Consider the following 22550-nt stretch of genomic DNA (forward strand, 5'->3'; position numbering starts at 1 on the left):
CTCCACTAACTGACCTTCACCTTTATTCCTACACTAACTGACCTTCACCCTTCTTCCTACACTGACCTTCACCTTTATTCCTACTCTAACTGACCTTCACCTTTATTCCTACACTAACTGACCTTCATCTTTATTCCTACACTAACTGACCTTCACCTTTATTCCTAAACTAACTGACCTTTACCTTTATTCTAACACCAACTGACCTTCACCATTATTCCTACACTAACTGACATTCACTTTTATTCTAACACCAACTGACCTTCACCTTTATTCCTACACTAACTGGCGTTCACCTTTATTCCTACACTAACTGAACTTCACATTTATTCTTACACCAACTGACCTTCACCTTTAATTCTACACTAACTGGCCTTCACCTTTATTCCTACACTAACTGGCCTTCACCTTTATTCCTACACTAACTGGCCTTCACCTTTATTCCTTCACTTATTACTGACCTTCACATTTATTCCTAAACAAACTGACCTTCACCTTTATTCAACCACTAACTGACCTTCACCTTTATTTCTGTGCCGTTTGGTTGTCATAGTTTACTAAAAAGATTTTATTGAATTATGTCCAGCAGTTTGGAAATAGATTTTGATAATTTTATAAATTTGACCAACTTTTTGACCCTGTTCCACAGCCCCTTTATTTGTATAAATTTAGAGAATATTATTTCCAAAATTTGGTAGCATTCTGCTCAGTAATTTTGAAGGATTTCCTCTGTTCATTAGTTAATGGATCACAATGGTACGGTGTAGAATAGCTGACTGACCTCTTCAGTCCTTGGACAAGAGCTAGAATTGAACTTTATTGAACAAGAAAAATCTGTAATATCATGAGACAGATGAAGGGTAACGTAATAAAATAGGAAACTCTTGGAAAGTCTCCTATATCTACCTTAATTAATTACAGCCCATATGGCACAACATGAAACTGATTTAGTCAAACTGAAAGGTAAAATATAAATAAGTAAAAATAGAAAATCTGGGTCCAAGCAGACAAACAGGGTTGGAAATATGTGAAGACAGTTACATTGTACTTTTACTGTCCCAGACTTGGCCAATAAAGTGTAATAGGATTAATTTTTTGTCTCCAGTCTTGAGAAGGTGTCACACATGTGTCAGACACCGATGGACAGTAAACAATTGGCGGGTCCTCACCATTTTAATTATACATGTCTGAGAAAATAAAAAGTCCCCAATATCTAAACCTGTTGGTGTGAGGAAGTCGCTGAGGCTGAATAATGAGCTGAGAGGACATCAACGTCTAATGACACAAACCCATAGTTAAATCTCCTTGTCAATTAAGTTTCAGAAGCACATGAATTAGCATTTCATGGGAAGATCGAGCCGATTATGTACCCCAGTCAATGGCCTTGCCTTTGGGTGATGTTTTTAAGATTATCAGCTATTTAATACTATTCAAACCATAGTTACACTTGCAAATTTTGTTTTTTATCCTTAAATGACTTTTTTCCCAGAATGTTCCTCTGTGGATGTGAATATAACTCTCTAATCACAAAGTCAAAAATGGGATGCTCTCTCATGAAGCCATTGTTCTTTAAGATCTTCCCACAGTTTTACAGGTAAATCAAGTTGACCTTTTGTTGTAAGGTCAACTACAGGTAACAACAGACTGGGGTGATTTTGCACTCCTGTTGCGGTCATTGTAGAAACTGGCCTATAAATACTGCCTGTTTTATAGCAAGTATCAAACAATCAAAAGTCTGCTTTCATATAAAGAACATCTCCTCTTAATTTCGCCACACCTGAGTGAGTGGACAGAAGAGACTGGCTATTTCCCAGGCTAGCGAGTTAAGAGCTCATCAATTTCTGGTCAGCCGGAAAAAGTTAGGCCAGTGTCATGAACAGGTGTTAATTTTGACATGCATGTAGCTGCAGGTAGCCAGCGGACACTGTGGGAAGGAAATAGGTTGTCACGGCAACAAAACCTTCCGTAACAAAACACATACAACTTTAATTAAACCTCTCAGTATATTCAAAAGAAATGTATGCAATGCCAGATTGAAAGGCAATATCAACATGCTTTCAAATTAATTAAATGTCGCATGGTTTACAAAATGTCACAAAAACAGGCAAATATGATGTTACTTACTCGTTTATGAATATAAAGTCTTTTTAAAATATCTGATTCTTGTAGGACAATTGATATCAATATATATCCATATGTATTGTTGTACATGTTCTATACATCAAAATTTGGAAGGCTAGATTTTAATTTGACAGGGCCGACAATTGGAGTGTCTGTGTAATAAAATGTTGAGAACACGGACCACTTACTTCCTCATTAGTAATTATGTGTAATCATCGGCTCAACTTTAACTGTAATCTGATACAGGTACACTGCAAGGCTTACATAAACTGTCTACATCACTAAACTACACTTTGTCATATCCTGGGCAAAAACCTTTCTACAGCAACAACCTTTATATACCAACCACCTGTCTGTATAAACAACCTGTCTGTATGAAAAACCTGTCTGTATAAACAACCTTTATATACCAACCACCTGTCTGTATCAAAAACCTCTCTTTATCAACAACCTCTCTGTATCAACAACCTCTCTTTATCAACAACCTGTCGATATCAACAACCTCTCTTTATCAACAACCTGTCGATATCAACAACCTCTCTATATCAACAACCTGTCTGTATAAACAACCTCTCTTTATCAACAACTTGTCTATATCAACAACCTGTCTATAGCAACAACCTGTCTGTATAAACAACATCTCTGTTTAAACAACCTGTCTATATCAACAACCTGTCTATATCAACAACCTGTCGATATCAACAACCTGTCTATATCAACAACCTGTCTATATCAACAACCTGTCTATATCAACAACCTGTCTATATCAACAACCTGTCTATATCAACAACCTGTCTGTATAAACAACCTCTCTTTATCAACAACCTGTCTATATCAACAACCTCTCTGTATAAACAACCTGTCTATATCAACAACCTGTCTATATCAACAACCTCTCTTTATCAACAACCTGTCTGTACAAACAACCTCTCTTTATCAACAACCTGTCTATATCAACAACCTGTCTATATCAACAACCTGTCTATATCAACAACCTGTCGTAATCAACAACCTCTCTTTATCAACAACCTGTCTATATCAACAACTTCTCTTTATCAACAACCTGTCTGTATAAACAACCTGTAAATATCAACAACCTGTCTATATCAACAATCTCTCTTTATCAACAACCTGTCTATATCAACAAACTGTCTATATCAACAACCTGTCGATATCAACAACCTGTCTTTATCAACAAACTGTCAATATCAACAACCTCTCTTTATCAACAACCTGTCTATATCAACAACTTGTCTGTATAAACAACCTGTCGATATCAACAACCTCTCTTTATCAACAAACTGTCTATATCAACAACCTCTCTTTATCAACAACCTGTCTATATCAACAACCTGTCGTAATCAACAACCTCTCTTTATCAACAACCTGTCTGTACAAACAACCTCTCTTTATCAACAACCTGTCTATATCAACAACCTGTCTATATCAACAACCTGTCTATATCAACAACCTGTCGTAATCAACAACCTCTCTTTATCAACAACCTGTCTGTATAAACAACCTGTAAATATCAACAACCTGTCTATATCAACAATCTCTCTTTATCAACAACCTGTCTATATCAACAAACTGTCTATATCAACAACCTCTCTTTATCAACAACCTGTCTATATCAACAACCTGTCTATATCAACAACCTCTCTGTATAACAACAACCTGTATAACAACTCTCTTATCAACAACCTGTCATATAAACAACTGCTATTCAACAACCTTTACAACAACCTGTCTATATCAACAAACTGTCAATATCAACAACCTCTCTTTATCAACAACCTGTCTATATCAACAACTTGTCTGTATAAACAACCTGTCGATATCAACAACCTCTCTTTATCAACAAACTGTCTATATCAACAACCTCTCTTTATCAACAACCTGTCTATATCAACAACCTGTGTGTACAAACAACCTCTCTGTATAAACAACCTGTCGATATCAACAACCTGTCTATATCAACAACCTGTGTGTACAAACAACCTCTCTGTATAAACAACCTGTCGATATCAACAACCTGTCTTTATCAACAACCTGTGTGTACAAACAACCTCTCTTTATCAACAACCCTTTCGATATCAACAACCCTTTCGATATCAACAACCTGTCGATATCAACAACCTGTCTATATCAACAACCTGTCTGTACAAACAACCTCTCTTTATCAACAACCTGTCAATATCAACAACCTGTCTTTATCAACAACCTGTCTATATCAACAACCTGTCTGTATCAACAACCTGTCGATATCAACAACCTCTCTTTATCAACAACCTCTCTGTATCAACAACCTCTCTTTATCAACAACCCTTTCGATATCAACAACCTGTCTATATCAACAACCTGTCTTTATCAACAACCAGCTTATACCAATCACTTTTCTACAGCAACAACTCTCTAAATTGACCTGTTTACAAAGACAACATATCATACCTGTGGTCAGTAACATCATACCTATGGTCAGTAACATATCATACCTGTGGTCAGTAACATATCATACCTGTGGTCAGTAACAGACCATACCTATGGTCAGTAACATATCATACCTGTGGTCAGTAACATATCATACCTGTGGTCAGTAACATATCATACCTGTGGTCAGTAACATATCATACCTGTGGTCAGTAACATATCATACCTTTGGTCAGTAACAGATAACATCTAATAATAACAATAGCTTGCTGTTGTTAAGGCCAGTCAGAGGTTTAGCTGTGGATGACGTTATTAAGTCCTTCTGAGTGACCTGTTTGGGGACCTACCATTGCACTCTACAACAAATACATGGTTATTTTTTAATAAATCTCCAACCTGCTATGCTAATTTATCAATCAAAATGTCAGAAACACATCTTATTTCTTTATCCAATCAGTTCTCTGCCAATCAAAATGTCTGTAACAAATCTCCCTTGCTTGTTAACTCCAAGCTCTGCCAATCAAAATGTCTGTATCAAACGTGACTATCAGGAGGTGTGCCAATCAAAATGAATTTACCATATAGTGTACTGCTCCTCCATCATTGACTATACTTCATTGTAATATATTATTGCAAATAATTTGGTTCATCAGTGAATTATAAATAGAAATTTTCATGTTGGAAACTTTGGAAAAATTCATTACCATCAAATTTCTAACATCACTGAAGCCTTTGTTATAAAGCTATTTCCTTGGTTTCCAGATGAATGTATGTCAAAGTATTATTATACTTATCAATACAATGTAATAATACCCAATTACCCTAACAAATATGGTCTATAATCTACTCTTTTATGAACTTTCTGTTGTGTACCCTTTCTGTAACTTTCAACTGTCTATATATTTTTCTGTGAGCCCTCTACTGTCTACTGTTTTCTGTAAACCCTCTACTGTATACTCTCTACTAAGAACACTCAACTGTATACTGTGAACCCTGTAGTGTATACTGTGAACCCTCTACTGTCTACAGTGAACCCTCTACTGTCTACTGTTTTCTGTAAACCCTCTACTGTATAATCTCTACTAAGAACACTCAACTGTATACTGTGAACCTTCTACTGTCTACTGTATACTGTGAACCCTCTACTGTCTACTGTATACTGTGAACCCTCTACTGTCTACTGTGGACACTCTACTGTATACTGTGAACCTTCTACTGTCTAATGAATATTGTGAACCCTCTACTGTCTACTGTATACTGTAAACCCTCTACTGTCTACTCTGAACCCTCTACTGTATACTGTGAACCTTCCGCTGTCTACTATGAACCCCCTACTTATATTGTTAACCTTCTACTATCTACTATACACCCTCTACTGTATACTGTTAACCCTCTAGTGTATACTGTGAACCCTCTACTGTATACTGTATACTGTAAACCCTCTACTGTATACTGTGAACCCTCTACTGTATACTGTGAACCCTCTACTGTATACTGTTAACCCTCTACTGTATACTGTGAACCCTCTACTGTATACTGTTAACCCTCTAGTGTATACTGTGAACCCTCTACTGTATACTGTGAACCCTCTACTGTATACTGTGAACCCTCCGCTGTCTACTATGAACCCTCTACTGTATACTGTGAACCCTCTACTGTATACTGTGAACCCTCTACTGTATACTGTTAACCCTCTAGTGTATACTGTAAACCCTCTACTGTATACTGTGAACCCTCTACTGTATACTGTTAACCCTCTACTGTATACTGTGAACCCTCTACTGTATACTGTGAACCCTCTACTGTATACTGTGAACCCTCTACTGTAAACTGTGAACCCTCTACTGTATACTGTAAACCCTCTACTGTATACTGTAAACCCTCTACTGTCTACTGTATACTGTGAACCTTCTATTGTACACTCTGAACCCTCTACTGTATACTGTAAACCCTCTACTGTATACTGTAAACCCTCTACTGTCTACTGTATACTGTAAACCCTCTACTGTATACTGTAAACCCTCTACTGTATACTGTAAACCCTCTACTGTATACTGTAAACCCTCTACTGTATACTGTAAACCCTCTACTGTCTACTGTATACTGTAAACCCTCTACTGTCTACTGTAAACCCTCTACTGTCTACTGTGAACACTCTACTGTATACTGTGAACCCTCTACTGTATACTGTGAACCCTCTACTGTCTACTGTGAACCTTCTATTGTACACTCTGAACCCTCTACTGTATACTGTAAACCCTCTGCTGTCTACTATGAACCCTCTACTGTATACTGTGAACACTCTACTGTATACTGTGAACCCTCTACTGTATACTGTGAATCCTCTACTGTATACTGTGAACCCTCTACTGTACATTGTGAACACTCTACTGTATACTGTGAATCCTCTACTGTATACTGTGAACCCTCTACAGTATGTTGTCTACCACCTACCGTATATTTTGAACCCTCTACTGTCTACTGTGAACCTTCTACTGTATACTGTGAATCCTCTACTGTATACTGTGAACCCTCTACTGTATACTGTGAACCTTCTACTGTATACTGTGAACCCTCTACTGTATACTATGAACCCTCTACTGTACATTTTGAACCCTTTACTGTATACTGTGAACCTTCTACTGTATACTGTGAACCCTCTACTGTATACTATGAACCCTCTACTGTACATTTTGAACCCTCTTCTGTCTACTGTATACTGTGAACCCTCTACTGTACATTTTGAACCCTCTTCTGTCTACTGTATACTGTGAACCCTCTACTGTACATTTTGAACCCTCTACTGTCTATTATTTTCTGTGAACTTTCTACTGATGAGTGGACTGCCAATAAAGAGTTAAAACATTCCTCTTATGTCAGAGATGTCTGCCTTGCCCCTCCTCCACAATACTCAGGTTTCCTCCCAGACTAGTAAAGTCATGACCAAATGCACAGCAAGCTTAATCACCAAGCATTTTGTCTAGATTTTTTTGTTTTTTAATGCTTTTTTCAGAAATAATCACTTTTTGAAAAGCTTCACCAAATAGAAATGCTGAAAATTCCTGCATAAAAAGTCATGAGATTGGAAACACAATATGTGTTTTGGTATCCAATGGATCATTTAAAACCTCAATAAATAATGTCTGTGGGCTTTACATGTCTCAGACTAGATGTGTGCATTCATATGAAATTAGCAAAAATGTTATAAATAAACATATGTACTTTATAGAGGGGCAGATTTGGTTGGAACCTTTGAAGGATTACTCTGTAATGAAAAATTAATTCTGGGCGCAAGGCAGTAGTGAGAATACCTCCAGCATTGAGTGGGGAGAGCACTCTGTTGTAGGTAGGGGTGGAGCAGGGTTTGGGGGAGCTCTATCACCTACAGTTATTATCACATTACTGTAGAATATATAACACTCAAGCAAAGCTTTCATTTACCTCTCTAGTGAGCCTCAAGTGTATCTGCCTCCTTTTTGGCAAATACAGATTCTGTCATTTCTCTTGGTACCTAATCTTTGTGATATATCTCCTTGTGACTGTAATATAACATTTTACCATTCCTTCCCACATGACCAAGATGGATACATTCTGAACTTTTTTCATTTACTGGTGAGAAATTCCTATCCTTTTGATACTATGGCCATACCTACATGGACTACTTGGAGACACAGGCAGACTTGTAGAGACAGACAGACTTGGACAGGCAGACAGACTTGTAGAGGCAGACAGACTTGTAGAGGCAGACAGACTTGTAGAGACAGACAGACTTGTAGAGGCAGACAGACTTGTAGAGGCAGACAGACTTGTAGAGACAGACAGACTTGTAGAGGCAGACAGACTTGGACAGGCAGACAGACTTGGAAAGACAGACAGCCTTGTAGAGGCAGACAGACTTGTAGAGACAGACAGACTTGTAGAGGCAGACAGACTTGTAGAGGCAGAGAGACTTGGAAAGACATACAGACTTGTAGAGGCAGACAGACTTGGACAGGCAGACAGACTTGGACAGGCAGAGAGACTTGGAAAGACAGACAGCCTTGTAGAGGCAGACAGACTTGTAGAGACAGACAGACTTGGACAGACAGACTTGGACAGGCAGAGAGACTTGGAAAGACAGACAGCCTTGTAGAGGCAGACAGACTTGTAGAGACAGACAGACTTGTAGAGGCAGACAGACTTGTAGAGGCAGAGAGACTTGGAAAGACAGACAGACTTGTAGAGGCAGACAGACTTGGACAGGCAGAGAGACTTGGAAAGACAGACAGCCTTGTAGAGGCAGACAGACTTGTAGAGACAGACAGACTTGGACAGGCAGAGAGACTTGGAAAGACAGACAGCCTTGTAGAGGCAGACAGACTTGTAGAGGCAGAGAGACTTGGAAAGACAGACAGACTTGGACAGGCAGACAGACTTGTAGAGACAGACAGACTTGTAGAGGCAGACAGACTTGTAGAGACAGACAGACTTGTAGAGGCAGACAGACTTGGACAGGTAGACAGACTTGTAGAGGCAGACAGACTTGTAGAGGCAGACAGACTTGTAGAGGCAGACAGACTTGTAGAGACAGACAGACTTGTAGAGGCAGAGAGACTTGGAAAGACAGACAGACTTGTAGAGGCAGACAGACTTGTAGAGACAGACAGACTTGGACAGGCAGACAGACTTGGAGAGGCAGACAGACTTGTAGAGACAGACAGACTTGTAGAGACAGACAGACTTGTAGAGGCAGAGAGACTTGGAAAGACAGACTTGTAGAGACAGACAGACTTGTAGAGGCAGAGAGACTTGGAAAGACAGACAGACTTGTAGAGGCAGACAGACTTGTAGAGACAGACAGACTTGGACAGGCAGAGAGACTTGGAAAGACAGACAGCCTTGTAGAGGCAGACAGACTTGGAAAGACAGACAGACTTGTAGAGGCAGACAGACTTGTAGAGGCAGAGAGACTTGTAGAGACAGACAGACTTGTAGAGGCAGACAGACTTGTAGAGGCAGACAGACTTGTAGAGGCAGACAGACTTGTAGAGGCAGACAGACTTGGAAAGACAGACAGACTTGGAGAGGCAGAGAGACTTGGAAAGACAGACAGACTTGTAGAGGCAGACAGACTTGGAGAGACAGACAGACTTGTAGAGGCAGAGAGACTTGGAAAGACAGACAGACTTGTAGAGGCAGACAGACTTGGACAGGCAGAGAGAATTGTAGAGGCAGACAGACTTGTAGAGACAGACAGACTTGGACAGGCAGACATACTTGTAGAGGCAGACAGACTTGGAAAGACAGACAGACTTGTAGAGACAGACAGACTTGTAGAGGCAGACAGACTTGGAAAGACAGACAGACTTGGAGAGGCAGACAGACTTGGAAAGACAGACTTGTAGAGGCAGACAGACTTATAGAGGCAGACAGACTTGTAGAGGCAGACAGACTTGTAGAGGCAGACAGACTTGTAGAGACAGACAGACTTGGAAAGACAGACAGACTTGGAGAGGCAGGTAGATTTGTGGAGCCCCTCCTCATTTTAGACTAATCTATCTTTTGAAAAAAAGTGTTTGCTTTATAAGTACACCATCTGTTTCATTCATCACTTGGTTTTATGCATAATCTTATAACACGAGTTGTGAGTTGTCGGTAGATACCAAGTATATCTATGTTACAAATTACATTATCATCCGGTAATTTATAGGGATATTCATCGGTCTTATCTTCCCCCTATAGTACATTCACTCATCCAACTTACATATACTCAACTTAATGCTTCAAGACACAAGACAAAAGTTACCCATAAATTATCTTTTCTTTTTATTTTACACCAGATATTAAAAAAAAAATTGACATTATTTCCATAGCAACTTTGACCATAAAGTGTAAACTTTATCTTCTTTATAACAATTGTAAAACAAGTTATACCAACTTATAAAATCACATTTGTTGATCCATATGAAAGTGCACGAGTGATCCTTACTGTGGGAGGAAACTGGAGTACTCTAAGAAACCCACATGGTCAGCCATGTGACACCATACCTGTTCACATCCAAGTCCAGTTGGGGAATCGAACTTCGGCTACCAAGGTGAAAGGCAAGTGTGTTTACCACCAGGCCAACAGACCACCAAACTTTGAATGCATCATGTTACCATTATTATTTTATAATTTGATTCAAAATGATTGTTTTAAAAAAGAAGGAATACAAGTTCTAAAGGAACAGCTAACAAATAAATTATATCACTATGTCTCCATAACCCTAACCTTTAATAATGAAATATTTCATTAAGTGTAGGGCATTGGGGCTTGTCGATAAAGATTTGAGGGCGAGGGTTTGGAATTTCAGACCGGTGCACGACTAAGAAGAAGTGGATGATCAGTATTGGAACTGGGCTGACTCTGAGCTTCATATAACCACTTAGACAGAAGAGGTGCCTTCCTGAAATGTTAAAAGGGTGTTGGGGCCACTTGTAGCACCTGTTTTAGAACAAGTATATATATTTAATTCTCTAGTTATAATTAATACCATTATATAGACACATTGGAATCTGTTTATAATGAATAATGCAAATATTGAAATAACCATAGACGATGGATAATACTGGGTTTATAACAAGTTTCTGCTAGGCCTATTATAATACTAGGTTTGTAATAAGTTACTACTAGGCCTATTATAGTGGTTTGTAACAAGTTTCTACTAGGCCTATAATACTGGTTTTATAACAAGTTTCTACTAGGCCTATAATACTGGGTTTGTAATAAGTTACTACTAGGCCTATAATAGTGGTTTGTAACAAGTTTCTACTAGGCCTATAATAGTGGTTTGTAATAAGTTTCTACTAGGCCTATAAAACTGGGTTTGTAACAAGTTTCTACTAGGCCTATAATACTGGGTTTGTAACAAGTTTCTGCTAGGCCTATAATACTGGGTTTGTAATAAGTTTCTACTAGGCCTATAATACTGGGTTTGTAACAAGTTTCTACTAGGCCTATAATAGTGGTTTATAACAAGTTTCTACTAGGCCTATAACACTAGGTCTGTAGCAAGTTTCTACTAGGCCTATAATACTGGGTTTGTAATAAGTTTCTACTAGGCCTATAATACTGGGTTTGTAATAAGTTTCTACTTGGCCTATAATAGTGGCTTATAAAAAGTTTCTACTAGGCCTATAACACTAGGTCTGTAACAAGTTTCTACTAGGCCTATAATACTGGGTTTGTAATAAGTTTCTACTTGGCCTATAGCACTAGGTCTGTAACAAGTTTCTACTAGGCCTATAATACTGGGTTTGTAATAAGTTTCTACTTGGCCTATAATACTGGGTTTGTAATAAGTTTCTGCTAGGCCTATTATAATACTAGGTTTGTAATAAGTTTCTACTTGGCCTATAATACTGGGCTTGTAACAAGTTTCTACTAGGCCTATAATAGTGGTTTATAAAAAGTTTCTACTAGGCCTATAACACTAGGTCTATAACAAGTTTCTACTAGGCCTATAATACTGGGTTTGTAATAAGTTTCTACTAAGCCTATAATACTGGGTTTGTCATAAGTTTCTACTAGGCCTATAACACTAGGTCTGTAACAAGTTTCTACTAGGCCTATAATAGTGGTTTATAAAAAGTTTCTACTAGGCCTATAATACTGGGTTTGTAACAAGTTACTGCTAGGCCTATAATACTGGGTTTGTAATAAGTTTCTACTAGGCCTATAACACTAAGTCTGTAACAAGTTTCTACTAGGCCTATAATACTGGGTTTGTAATAAGTTTCTACTAGGCCTATAATACTGGGTTTATAACAAGTTTCTACTAGGCCTATAACACTAGGTCTGTAACAAGTTTCTGCTAGGCCTATAATACTGGGTTTGTAATAAGTTTCTACTAGGCCTATAATACTGGGTTTGTAATAAGTTTCTACTTGGCCTATAATACTGGGCTTGTAACAAGTTTCTACTAGGCCTATAATAGTGGTTTATAAAAAGTTTCTACTAGGCCTATAACACTAGGTCTGTAACAAGTTTCTACTAGGCCTATAATACTGGGTTTGTAAGAAGTTTCTGCTAGGCCTATAATACTGGGTTTGTAATAAGTTTCTACTAGGCCTATAACACTAGGTCTGTAACAAGTTTCTACTAGGCCTATAATACTGGGTTTGTAATAAGTTTCTACTTGGCCTATAATACTGGGCTTGTAACAAGTTTCTACTAGGCCTATAATAGTGGTTTATAACAAGTTTCTACTAGGCCTATAACACTAGGTCTGTAACAAGTTCTACTAGGCCTATAATACTGTGTTTGTAATAAGTTTCTACTAGGCCTATAATACTGGGTTTGTAATAAGTTTCTACTTGGCCTATAATAGTGGTTTGTAATAAGTTTCTACTAGGCCTATAATACTGGGTTTGTAATAAGTTACTACTAGGCCTATGATAGTGGTTTGTAACAAGTTTCTACTAGGCCTATAATACTGGGTTTGTAACAAGTTACTACTAGGCCTATGATAGTGGTTTGTAACAAGTTTCTACTAGGCCTATAATACTGGGTTTGTAACAAGTTACTACAAGGCCTATGATAGTGGTTTGTAACAAGTTTCTACTAGGCCTATAATACTGGGTTTGTAACAAGTTTCTACTAGGCCTATAATACTGGGTTTGTAACAAGCTTCTACTATGCCTATAATACTAGGTTTAGAACAAGTTTCTACTAGGCCTATAATAGTGGTTTATAACAAGTTTCTATTAGGCCTATGATAGTGGTTTGTAACAAGTTACTACTAGGCCTATGATAGTGGTTTGTAACACGTTTCTACTAGGCCTATAATACTGGGTTTGTAACAAGTTTCTACTATGCCTATAATACTAGGTTTAGAACAAGTTTCTACTAGGCCTATAATAGTGGTTTATAACAAGTTTCTATTAGGCCTATGATAGTGGTTTGTAACAAGTTTCTACTAGGCCTATAATACTGGGCTTGTGACAAGTTACTACTAGGCCTATAACACTAGGTCTGTAACAAGTTTCTACTAGGCCTATAATACTGGGACTGTCCTGCAGTAAGGGCATAAAAAATGTACCTATTTCCCCAACTGTATGATCGTAAAAGGCAACTAAAGTTTTTAGCTTCTTTCATAATAATTTTCTTATTCCTAATATCTCCCTTGACACTGCCTAATTTTTGACATTTAGTTAAATGTTTGCTCCTATGAGGAAGGCTTAGGGTTCTGTCCCCTGTCTGAGACATACCAGAGTCTATAAAAATGGTAGTCACTATTCATACTTAATGCTCAGCATTTTTGGAGTGGGTCTACTAGTTCGACTGTTGCCAGTTTAATGTGACCGAGTGGGGTGTCCAGCTGGGAGTCCTCGACAGTATGCTTCAGTGAGGTAGCACTATAAAGTCAAAATCAGTAGAAGACACACAAACATACTGCAGCCTCCCTAAACACACACCACATACATTGTATCAGGCACACAGTGACACTATGACTAAAGATGTTTATACAACATCAAACTATGCAAAACAATACCTATTGTAAATATAACGGAATCTACAGCCACATGCCCTCTAGCTCTGTCCTTGTAGGACTCTTTCAAGGACGGTAAAACTGGTAAAACAAAAGCTTCTCTGGGTCTGATTAAAAGTGTGTCAACAGAACAACTGTGTGTGATGTTTTTGGTAACAGGTAACTAGGATACGTAAGGTATCAAATCCAGATATCAATAGTACTCTAAAAACGTCCAGACCAATTGTTATGTATACAAATTCATCAGAAAAACAATATTCTTAATGTCTGCAAGACTAAACCCCAATAATACCTCTGACTTCTTGTCATTTTACACTCAACACAGAATGTGAAGTTTCTCAGTAATGACATGCTTTAACACCAGAAGCTGAAGCCGTACATAACTGTAGTTGTCTGGGAAATTTTTAATGCTTCAAATTTATGGAAAGAAGGTTTTTTTTTATAAAATGTACTAAACACACGAGATCTTAAAATAAGGATATGTCCTAAAGTCAACAAGTATTGAGAGGATGATGGGGGTAACATTTACTGTAACAGGCATGACCTATTAACAGATAACAATGGACACCATCTTCTGCTTCCAAATTTATACATACATAAGCCAAATATCATTTTCCAGTCAAAACTGTTTTATTCTTCCAGATCCTATTTTGGTATGAATATTTCCACATTAAACATGACATGGTTGATTTTTTTTTTTTTTTCAGAGACGATTTTGACTGGCTTCCACTCTGAAGAATATGGTAATTACATTTTAATTCTTGGATTCCATGTCAACCATCTTGACATGTACCTACTTGAGACAAAACCTTGGTGTCAGTTGTCATGGTGATATGTAATTTTCCCCAGACCTGAGCACACCTAGATTTGACACCTCTCACTTTGGGTATCAATTAGGTATTGCTACAACTACACATCTTACACGTGACCTTGTTCAATCCTTTGTCCTTCATCAAATCGCTATTTTCATCCTTTGTTTAAAAGGTGAATGTTACACTTTGATATCTGGTTTTAATGCAAATTCTTATCAACAACGTTATTTGTTCCAATTCACTTTACAGATCTTAATGTTCTAATACAGAGAACTGTTCCAAATGTTGTGTATACAGAGTACTGTTCCATATGTTCTAATACAGAGTAATGTTCCAAATGTTCTAATACAGAGTACTGTTCCATATGTTCTAATACAGAGTAATGTTCCAAATGTTCTAATACAGAGTAATGTTCCAAATGTTTTAATACAGAGAACTGCTCGATGTGTTCTAATACGGAGAACTGTTCCATGTGTTCTAATACAAAGTACTGTTCCATGTGTTCTCATACAGAGTACTGTTCCATATGTTCTACTACAGAGAACTGTTCCAAATGTTCTAATACACAGTACTGTTCCATATGTTCTAATACAGAGTACTGTTCCATGTGTTCTAATACAGAGAACTGTTCCATGTGTTATAATAGGGTGTGCTCGTTTGGAAAGCTGTAATTCAGTTCCAACGATTCCGAAAAATTCCACCAATCGAATAAATCTGGAACAGGCGAACCGGTTCCAAATATTCTACCAATCGAACGAAATCGGAACATACCGGAAACAGTAAATTCAAGATGGCAGCCTCCATGATACTGGATGAATTAATCTATTCAGATGAATTGCCACAAGACGAAGATGCTGAATTTGCAGCAGTTATTCTGCCGGGTATTTGTGCGGCCTTGTATGTATTGAAATTTCTATGATTTTTTTTAATTTTCATAATCATTAGATAACCATAAAAACTCTAAAGCAGAAGCTGAAACTTTCCCCGCGCTTAAGATAAGTTGTTACATATCGTTTTTCTTCGTCAAATGTTGCTTTCATCGATACACAAACAGCTAAAACATACTGTTTTTGGAGACTTTTAAACTTTTCACATGAAACCATGCGCGAGTATCACAGTGCCGCCATCTTGATTCTTCTCACACCACCTCTAAACTTGGAACCGTAGAACGGTGCCGGAATCTAATTCCGGAACACTCGTTTGCATGTTCTATGTAAGCGACCCCATACAGAGTACTGTTCCAAATGTTCTAATACAAAATACTGTTCCATGTGTTCTAATACAGAGAACTGTTCCAAATGTTCTAATACAGAGTACTGTTCCATATGTTCTAATACAGAGTACTGTTCCAAATGTTCTAATACAGAGTACTGTTCCATATGTTCTAATACAGAGTACTGTTCCAAATGTTCTAATACAGAGTACTGTTCCATATGTTCTAATACAGAGTACTGTTCCATATGTTCTCATACAGAGTACTGTTCCATATGTTCTAATATAGAGAACTGTTCCAAATGTTCTAATACAGAGTACTGTTCCATATGTTCTAATACAGAGTACTGTTCCATGTGTTCTAATACAGAGTACTGTTCCATATGTTCTAATACAGAGAACTGTTCCAAATGTTCTAATACAGAGAACTGTTCCTTATGTTCTAATACAGAGTACTGTTCCATGTGTTCTAATACAGAGTACTGTTCCATATGTTCTAATACAGAGTACTGTTCCATGTGTTCTAATACAGAGAACTGTTCCATATGTTCTAATACAAAATACTGTTCCATATGTTCTAATACAGAGTACTGTTCCATGTGTTCTCATACAGAGTACTGTTCCATATGTTCTAATACAGAGTACTGTTCCATATGTTCTAATACAGAGAACTGTTCCATGTGTTCTCATACAGAGTACTGTTCCATATGTTCTAATACAGAGTACTGTTCCATGTGTTCTAATACAGAGTACTGTTCCATATGTTCTAATACACAGTACTGTTCCATGTGTTCTCATACAGAGTACTGTTCCATATGTTCTAATACAGAGTACTGTTCCATGTGTTCTAATACAGAGTACTGTTCCATGTGTTCTAATACACAGTACTGTTCCATGTGTTCTAATACAGAGTACTGTTCCATATGTTCTAATACAAAATACTGTTCCATATATTCTAATGCACTTCTATTTGTTGTGTGTTAAACTACTGTTTATCATACTGCTTCCATCAATGAAACTTCAACAATGTGTGATGAACAGAAGACAACAATGTGTGATGAACAATAGACAACAATGTGTGATGAACAATAGACAACATTGCATGAGACAACATAAGTATATTGTGATATTCCTATTTATCTGGCTTGTTTATTTTATTTGATTGTTGAATATACAGACACATAAAAACTGAACCATCTACAGTAAGAAAGCTGAAGAGTTCCCCTGATAGGGACACAACATGATGTTTTACGATTGCTATAGCAACAACAAACAGGTTTTTAGCCGAGATCTATTTCAAGATGTTTACAGATTATTTTATCTTACAGTTTTTGTAAAAATTTGCTTTTACATACGTCAATCAATTTCTAAAGTACATTTTGCATATATTAGTAGATTATAAAAATATGATAAAAATTCCAGAAATATATATGCTCTTTTAAACTGTTTTAGAGTGTAAAGATATCACCTAACACCTTCGAATTATACGCCAAAAAAACAGTTAAATTACATTATGATGAATCTTCCTGACCTCCATTATCAAAGTGCAAATGAACACATCTTTTAGAGGTACACATGTACCCCCTTCCCCGTTTTCCTCAACAATTACCTACATCTCTTCGACCAAGATTACTTCCTCTAAACTTGATATTGTTCTTTCTCCAAGCAGATTATATAAATTTACGCCTTGTCTCATGTTTCAATAGAAGTTATTGAAAAGTTAAAGATCATAATATTGAACAGACTTTATTTTTTTATATTTTTTTTTCTCGAATATACAAGCTTTATATCAAATGCCACCAGTCTTGGTTTCACAGCTCATTAGAAGTGATCTAAGGATATATTGTCATTCTTAATCACTGTCCCACTTTGTAGGTTCTCCAAAAGACATTTCACTGCATAATTTTGAAAAAAATAATTCATTGAAATTCATTGTTGATGCTATTTTGGAGGAGAGAGAAATGAAGACAGATTCCCTTCACTATGGTTAGTCTGACAGTAACTATTTCATTTTCCAGTAGAAAGTCTGGTATATATTCAGGGAAAGTACCTCCTGGGCTGGCATAGTTCTCGGAATGTCACAAATAAGTTAAATTGCATACCTTCATCAAATACTTGGATTAATTCTATAGCCTCCATACCATTACTAAGTCTGAATGTGTGAAAAAAGACAAGCAGTATAAAGTTTACTTTGAAAAAGTTAATGACCTTTTTATGTTAGGAGCTAATTTAGCATGCTTCTCAGCATGAAAAGTAATTCTATTTTACACAGGCAGAAATTATACCTAAGCCCCAATAAGCTTCAAGCACAGCATCTGTGAAATAACAGTTACGTAAGACAAAGTCGAGTTGTGACACCATCAGATAGGATGATTTTTGAGTCTTTATTAATAAATGAGAAATATTTGACCAATAAAAAAGACCCCAACATAAAATAACAAGATAAATATTTGTTAATATTTAACATACCTTCACAGTTTAACAAAGATGAAACCCAAATATTAAATTAGGGTCATTAATCTGACTTAATTTCAATGCCTTCAAATCAGCATTCTTACATTTCATTGCAGATAGACATATAAATGTCAAAGTATCAAAAGTAGAATGAATTTCAATTATCAATAATTTTGTAGAAAGTGTTTGCCTAAGGATGAAGTTTATTTTAATTGTTTCATTGTGGTGTTACACAGGAAGTGGTGACAATAGGAGGATGTGGTGTTACATAGGAAGTGGTGACAACAGGAGGATGTGGTGTTACATAGGAAGTGGTGACAACAGGAGGATGTGGTGTTACACAGGAAGTGGTGACAAAAGGAGGATGTGGTGTTACACAGGAAGTGGTGCCAACAGGAGGCTGTGGTGTTACACAGGAAGTGGTGACAACAGGAGGATGTGGTGTTACACATGAAGTGGTGTTAAAGTGGAGGATGTGGTGTTACACAGGAAGTGGTGACAAACAGGAGGATGTGGTGTTACACAGGAAGTGGTGTTAAACAGGAGGATGTGGTGTTACACAGGAAGTGGTGACAACAGGAGGATGTGGTGTTACACAGGAAGTGGTGACAACAGGAGGATGTGGTGTTACACAGGAAGTGGTGACAACAGGAGGATGTGGTGTTACACAGGAAGTGGTGCCAACAGGAGGATGTGGTGTTACACAGGAAGTGGTGACAACAGGAGGATGTGGTGTTACACAGGAAGTGGTGTTAAAGTGGAGGATGTGGTGTTACACAGGAAGTGGTGACAAACAGGAGGATGTGGTGTTACACAGGAAGTGATGTTAAACAGGAGGATGTGGTGTTGCATAGGAAGTGGTGACAACAGGACGATGTGGTGTTACACAGGAAGTGGTGACAACAGGACGATGTGGTGTTACACAGGAAGTGGTGACAACAGGACGATGTGGTGTTACACAGGAAGTGGTGACAACAGGACGATGTGGTGTTACACAGGAAGTGGTGACAACAGGACGATGTGGTGTTACACAAGGAGTGGTGACAATAGGAGGATGTGGTGTTACACAGGAAGTGGTGTTAAAAGTGGAGGATGTGGTGTTACACAGGAAGTGGTGTTAAAGCGGAGGATGTGGTGTTACACAGGAAGTGGTGACAACATGAGGATGTGGTGTTACACAGGAAGTGGTGACAAACAGGAGGATGTGGTGTTACACAGGAAGTGGTGACAAACAGGAGAATGTGGTGTTACACAGGAAGTGGTGTTAAAGTGGAGGATGTGGTGTTATACAGGAAGTGGTGTTAAAGTGGAGGATGTGGTGTTACACAGGAAGTGGTGTTAAACAGGAGGATGCGGTGTTACACAGGAAATGGTGACAAACAGGAGGATGCGGTGTTACACAGGAAGTGGTGTTAAAGTGGAGGATGTGGTGTTACACAGGAAATTGTGGCAACATGAGGATGTGGTGTTACACAGGAAATGGTGACAACAGGAGGATGTGGTGTTACACAGGAAGTGGTGACAACATGAGGATGTGGTGTTACACAGGAAGTGGTGACAACATGAGGATGTGGTGTTACACAGGAAGTGGTGTTAAAGTGGAGGATGTGGTGTTACACAGGAAATGGTGACAACAGGAGGATGTGGTGTTACACAGGAAATTGTGGCAACATGAGGATGTGGTGTTACACAGGAAGTGGTGACAACAGGAGGATGTGGTGTTACACAGGAAGTGGTATTAAAGTGGAGGATGTGGTGTTACACAGGAAGTGGTGACAACAGGAGGATGTGGTGTTACACAGGAAGTGGTGACAACATGAGGATGTGGTGTTACACAGGAAGTGGTGACAACATGAGGATGTGGTGTTACACAGGAAATGGTGAAAACATGAGGATGTGGTGTTACACAGGAAATGGTGACAACAGGAGGATGTGGTATTACACAGGAAGTGGTGACAACAGGAGAATGTGGTGTTACACAGGAAATGGTGACAACATGAGGATGTGGTGTTACACAGGAAATGGTGACAACAGGAGGATGTGGTGTTACACAGGAAGTGGTGACAACAGGAGGATGTGGTGTTACACAGGAAGTGGTGTTAAAGTGGAGGATGTGGTGTTACACAGGAAGTGGTGACAGACAGGAGGATGTGGTGTTACACAGGAAGTGGTGACAACAGGACGATGTGGTGTTACACAGGAAATGGTGACAACAGGAGGATGTGGTGTTACACAGGAAGTGGTGACAACAGGAGGATGTGGTGTTACACAGGAAGTGGTGACAACAGGAGGATGTGGTATTACACAGGAAGTGGTGTTAAAGTGGAGGATGTGGTGTTACACAGGAAGTGGTCTTAAACAGGAGGATATGGTGTTACACAGGAAGTGGTGACAACAGGAGGATGTGGTGTTACACAGGAAGTGGTGTTAAACAGGAGGCTGTGGTGTTACACAGGAAGTGGTGACAGACAGGAGGATGTGGTGTTACACAGGAAGTGGTGTTAAAGAGGAGGATATGGTGTTTGGGTAAGATGACCTAAAAAACTGTAAATTGTTATGAAAATGTTCAGTTTTTCATCTATATCCCAGTAGATCACAGTAACCTATTCTTGATTTTGATACATTACTTTCCCAGATGTACCTACAAATTTAAATGATCCTATATTGAATAGTTTAGGAGTTATGTTCTGGAATCATGTTTGCCTCATCAAGGTAAAACTATTGATAACAGTGACCTACTTCTAATATATGACAAGAAATAAACCTCCATGCAAAATTTATGATCTTGGCAATAAGGTTCAGGATATCTTACAGAAATTCATTCCTTGATTAAAGGTTTTTGTGTTATACAGATAACAAAAATACCAGGAAAACCAATGCCTGCATACAACATAAAAGTGGTGACTCTTTACAAGTTCAGGAATTATGACCAGCTGATCAACTGATACTAAACTTTTTTTTTAAAACATGCGATAATAGTATCAGTCACATGTTTATTTGTCTGACTTGTGTCTATTTAGACATTTAAACAGGCAATTCACAGCTCCAAAAATACAGTCTGAAACTGAATGTATTCATTTATACAAACATTATTCAATGTTTTGAAAACTGAATTAGGTCTGAATAAAATGGTATCGACAAAAATTATCTCCCTTTTGTCACCTGATACTGGTTGCCATAGAAATGCCCATATCCTACCATAGATAGGATTATATATGAAGGGGTTTCCTGCTACCAAAGCTCAGGAGTTGTGATAATTCAATATTCAAATTTCATTTCAATCTATGATAAACTTCATTTTTTGCCAGTAGAATATACATCTTTCTCAATTTATACAGATATAAGCCATAAAAAGTGCTCACACATGAATTATACAACTATATAACTGGAAGCTAGATAAACAATAATATGTATGCACAACCTGTACAGGCGAGGAAGTCATTATTTAATATAAACCAGTCTGACTGGGTACCCAAACAAGAGATCCCAGAGGGATCTTGGCGCCCACCATTGAATGATCTTCATAGGTTCCATGTCAGATTGATCTTTTCTCTACTTTTCCCTTCCTCTAAGTATTACTAATCTGTGTAAATTCAGAAACACCCCTCTATAACTAGTACTTTTCAAACAAGGGGAACCTATATATAAAATTTAAGATTTAGCGAAAATGGCTGTCTGTAGACCATGTTGTTTTTGGATTGGTCCCAATATGCAAAACTAGGCAGTGAGGGGAACCTACATATGAAATTTGAGAAAGATCCCTTCAGTACTTTCTGAGAAATAGCGATAACAAACTTCAATTGTCAAAATCCAAGACGGCTGCCTGTCGGCCATGTTGTTTTCTGATTAGTCCCAAAATGCAATATGCATAACAAGGCACCAAGGGGAACCTTCATATGAAGTTGGAGAAAGATCCCTTCAGTACTTCCTCAGAAATAGCGATAACAAACTTTAATGGTCAAAATCCAAGATGGCTGCCTGTCGGCCATGTTGTTTTCCGATCGGCCCCAAA

General features: G+C 38.0%; 1 protein-coding gene across 1 annotated transcript; it reads left to right on the forward strand.

Annotated features, from left to right (window-relative positions):
- The first annotated feature begins 926 nt into the window (after nucleotides 1–926).
- Nucleotides 927–9935, forward strand: LOC117338477 (repetin-like). The gene is made up of 4 exons (XM_033899832.1): nucleotides 927–963; nucleotides 8226–8611; nucleotides 8650–9273; nucleotides 9402–9935. The coding sequence occupies exons 1-4, from the start codon at nucleotides 927–929 to the stop codon at nucleotides 9933–9935; spliced, it is 1581 nt and encodes a 526-aa protein (XP_033755723.1).
- The last annotated feature ends 12615 nt before the right edge of the window (nucleotides 9936–22550 follow it).

Source organism: Pecten maximus, chromosome 11 (genome assembly GCF_902652985.1).
Source record: "Pecten maximus chromosome 11, xPecMax1.1, whole genome shotgun sequence".
Classification (NCBI taxonomy): Eukaryota; Metazoa; Mollusca; class Bivalvia; order Pectinida; family Pectinidae; genus Pecten; species Pecten maximus.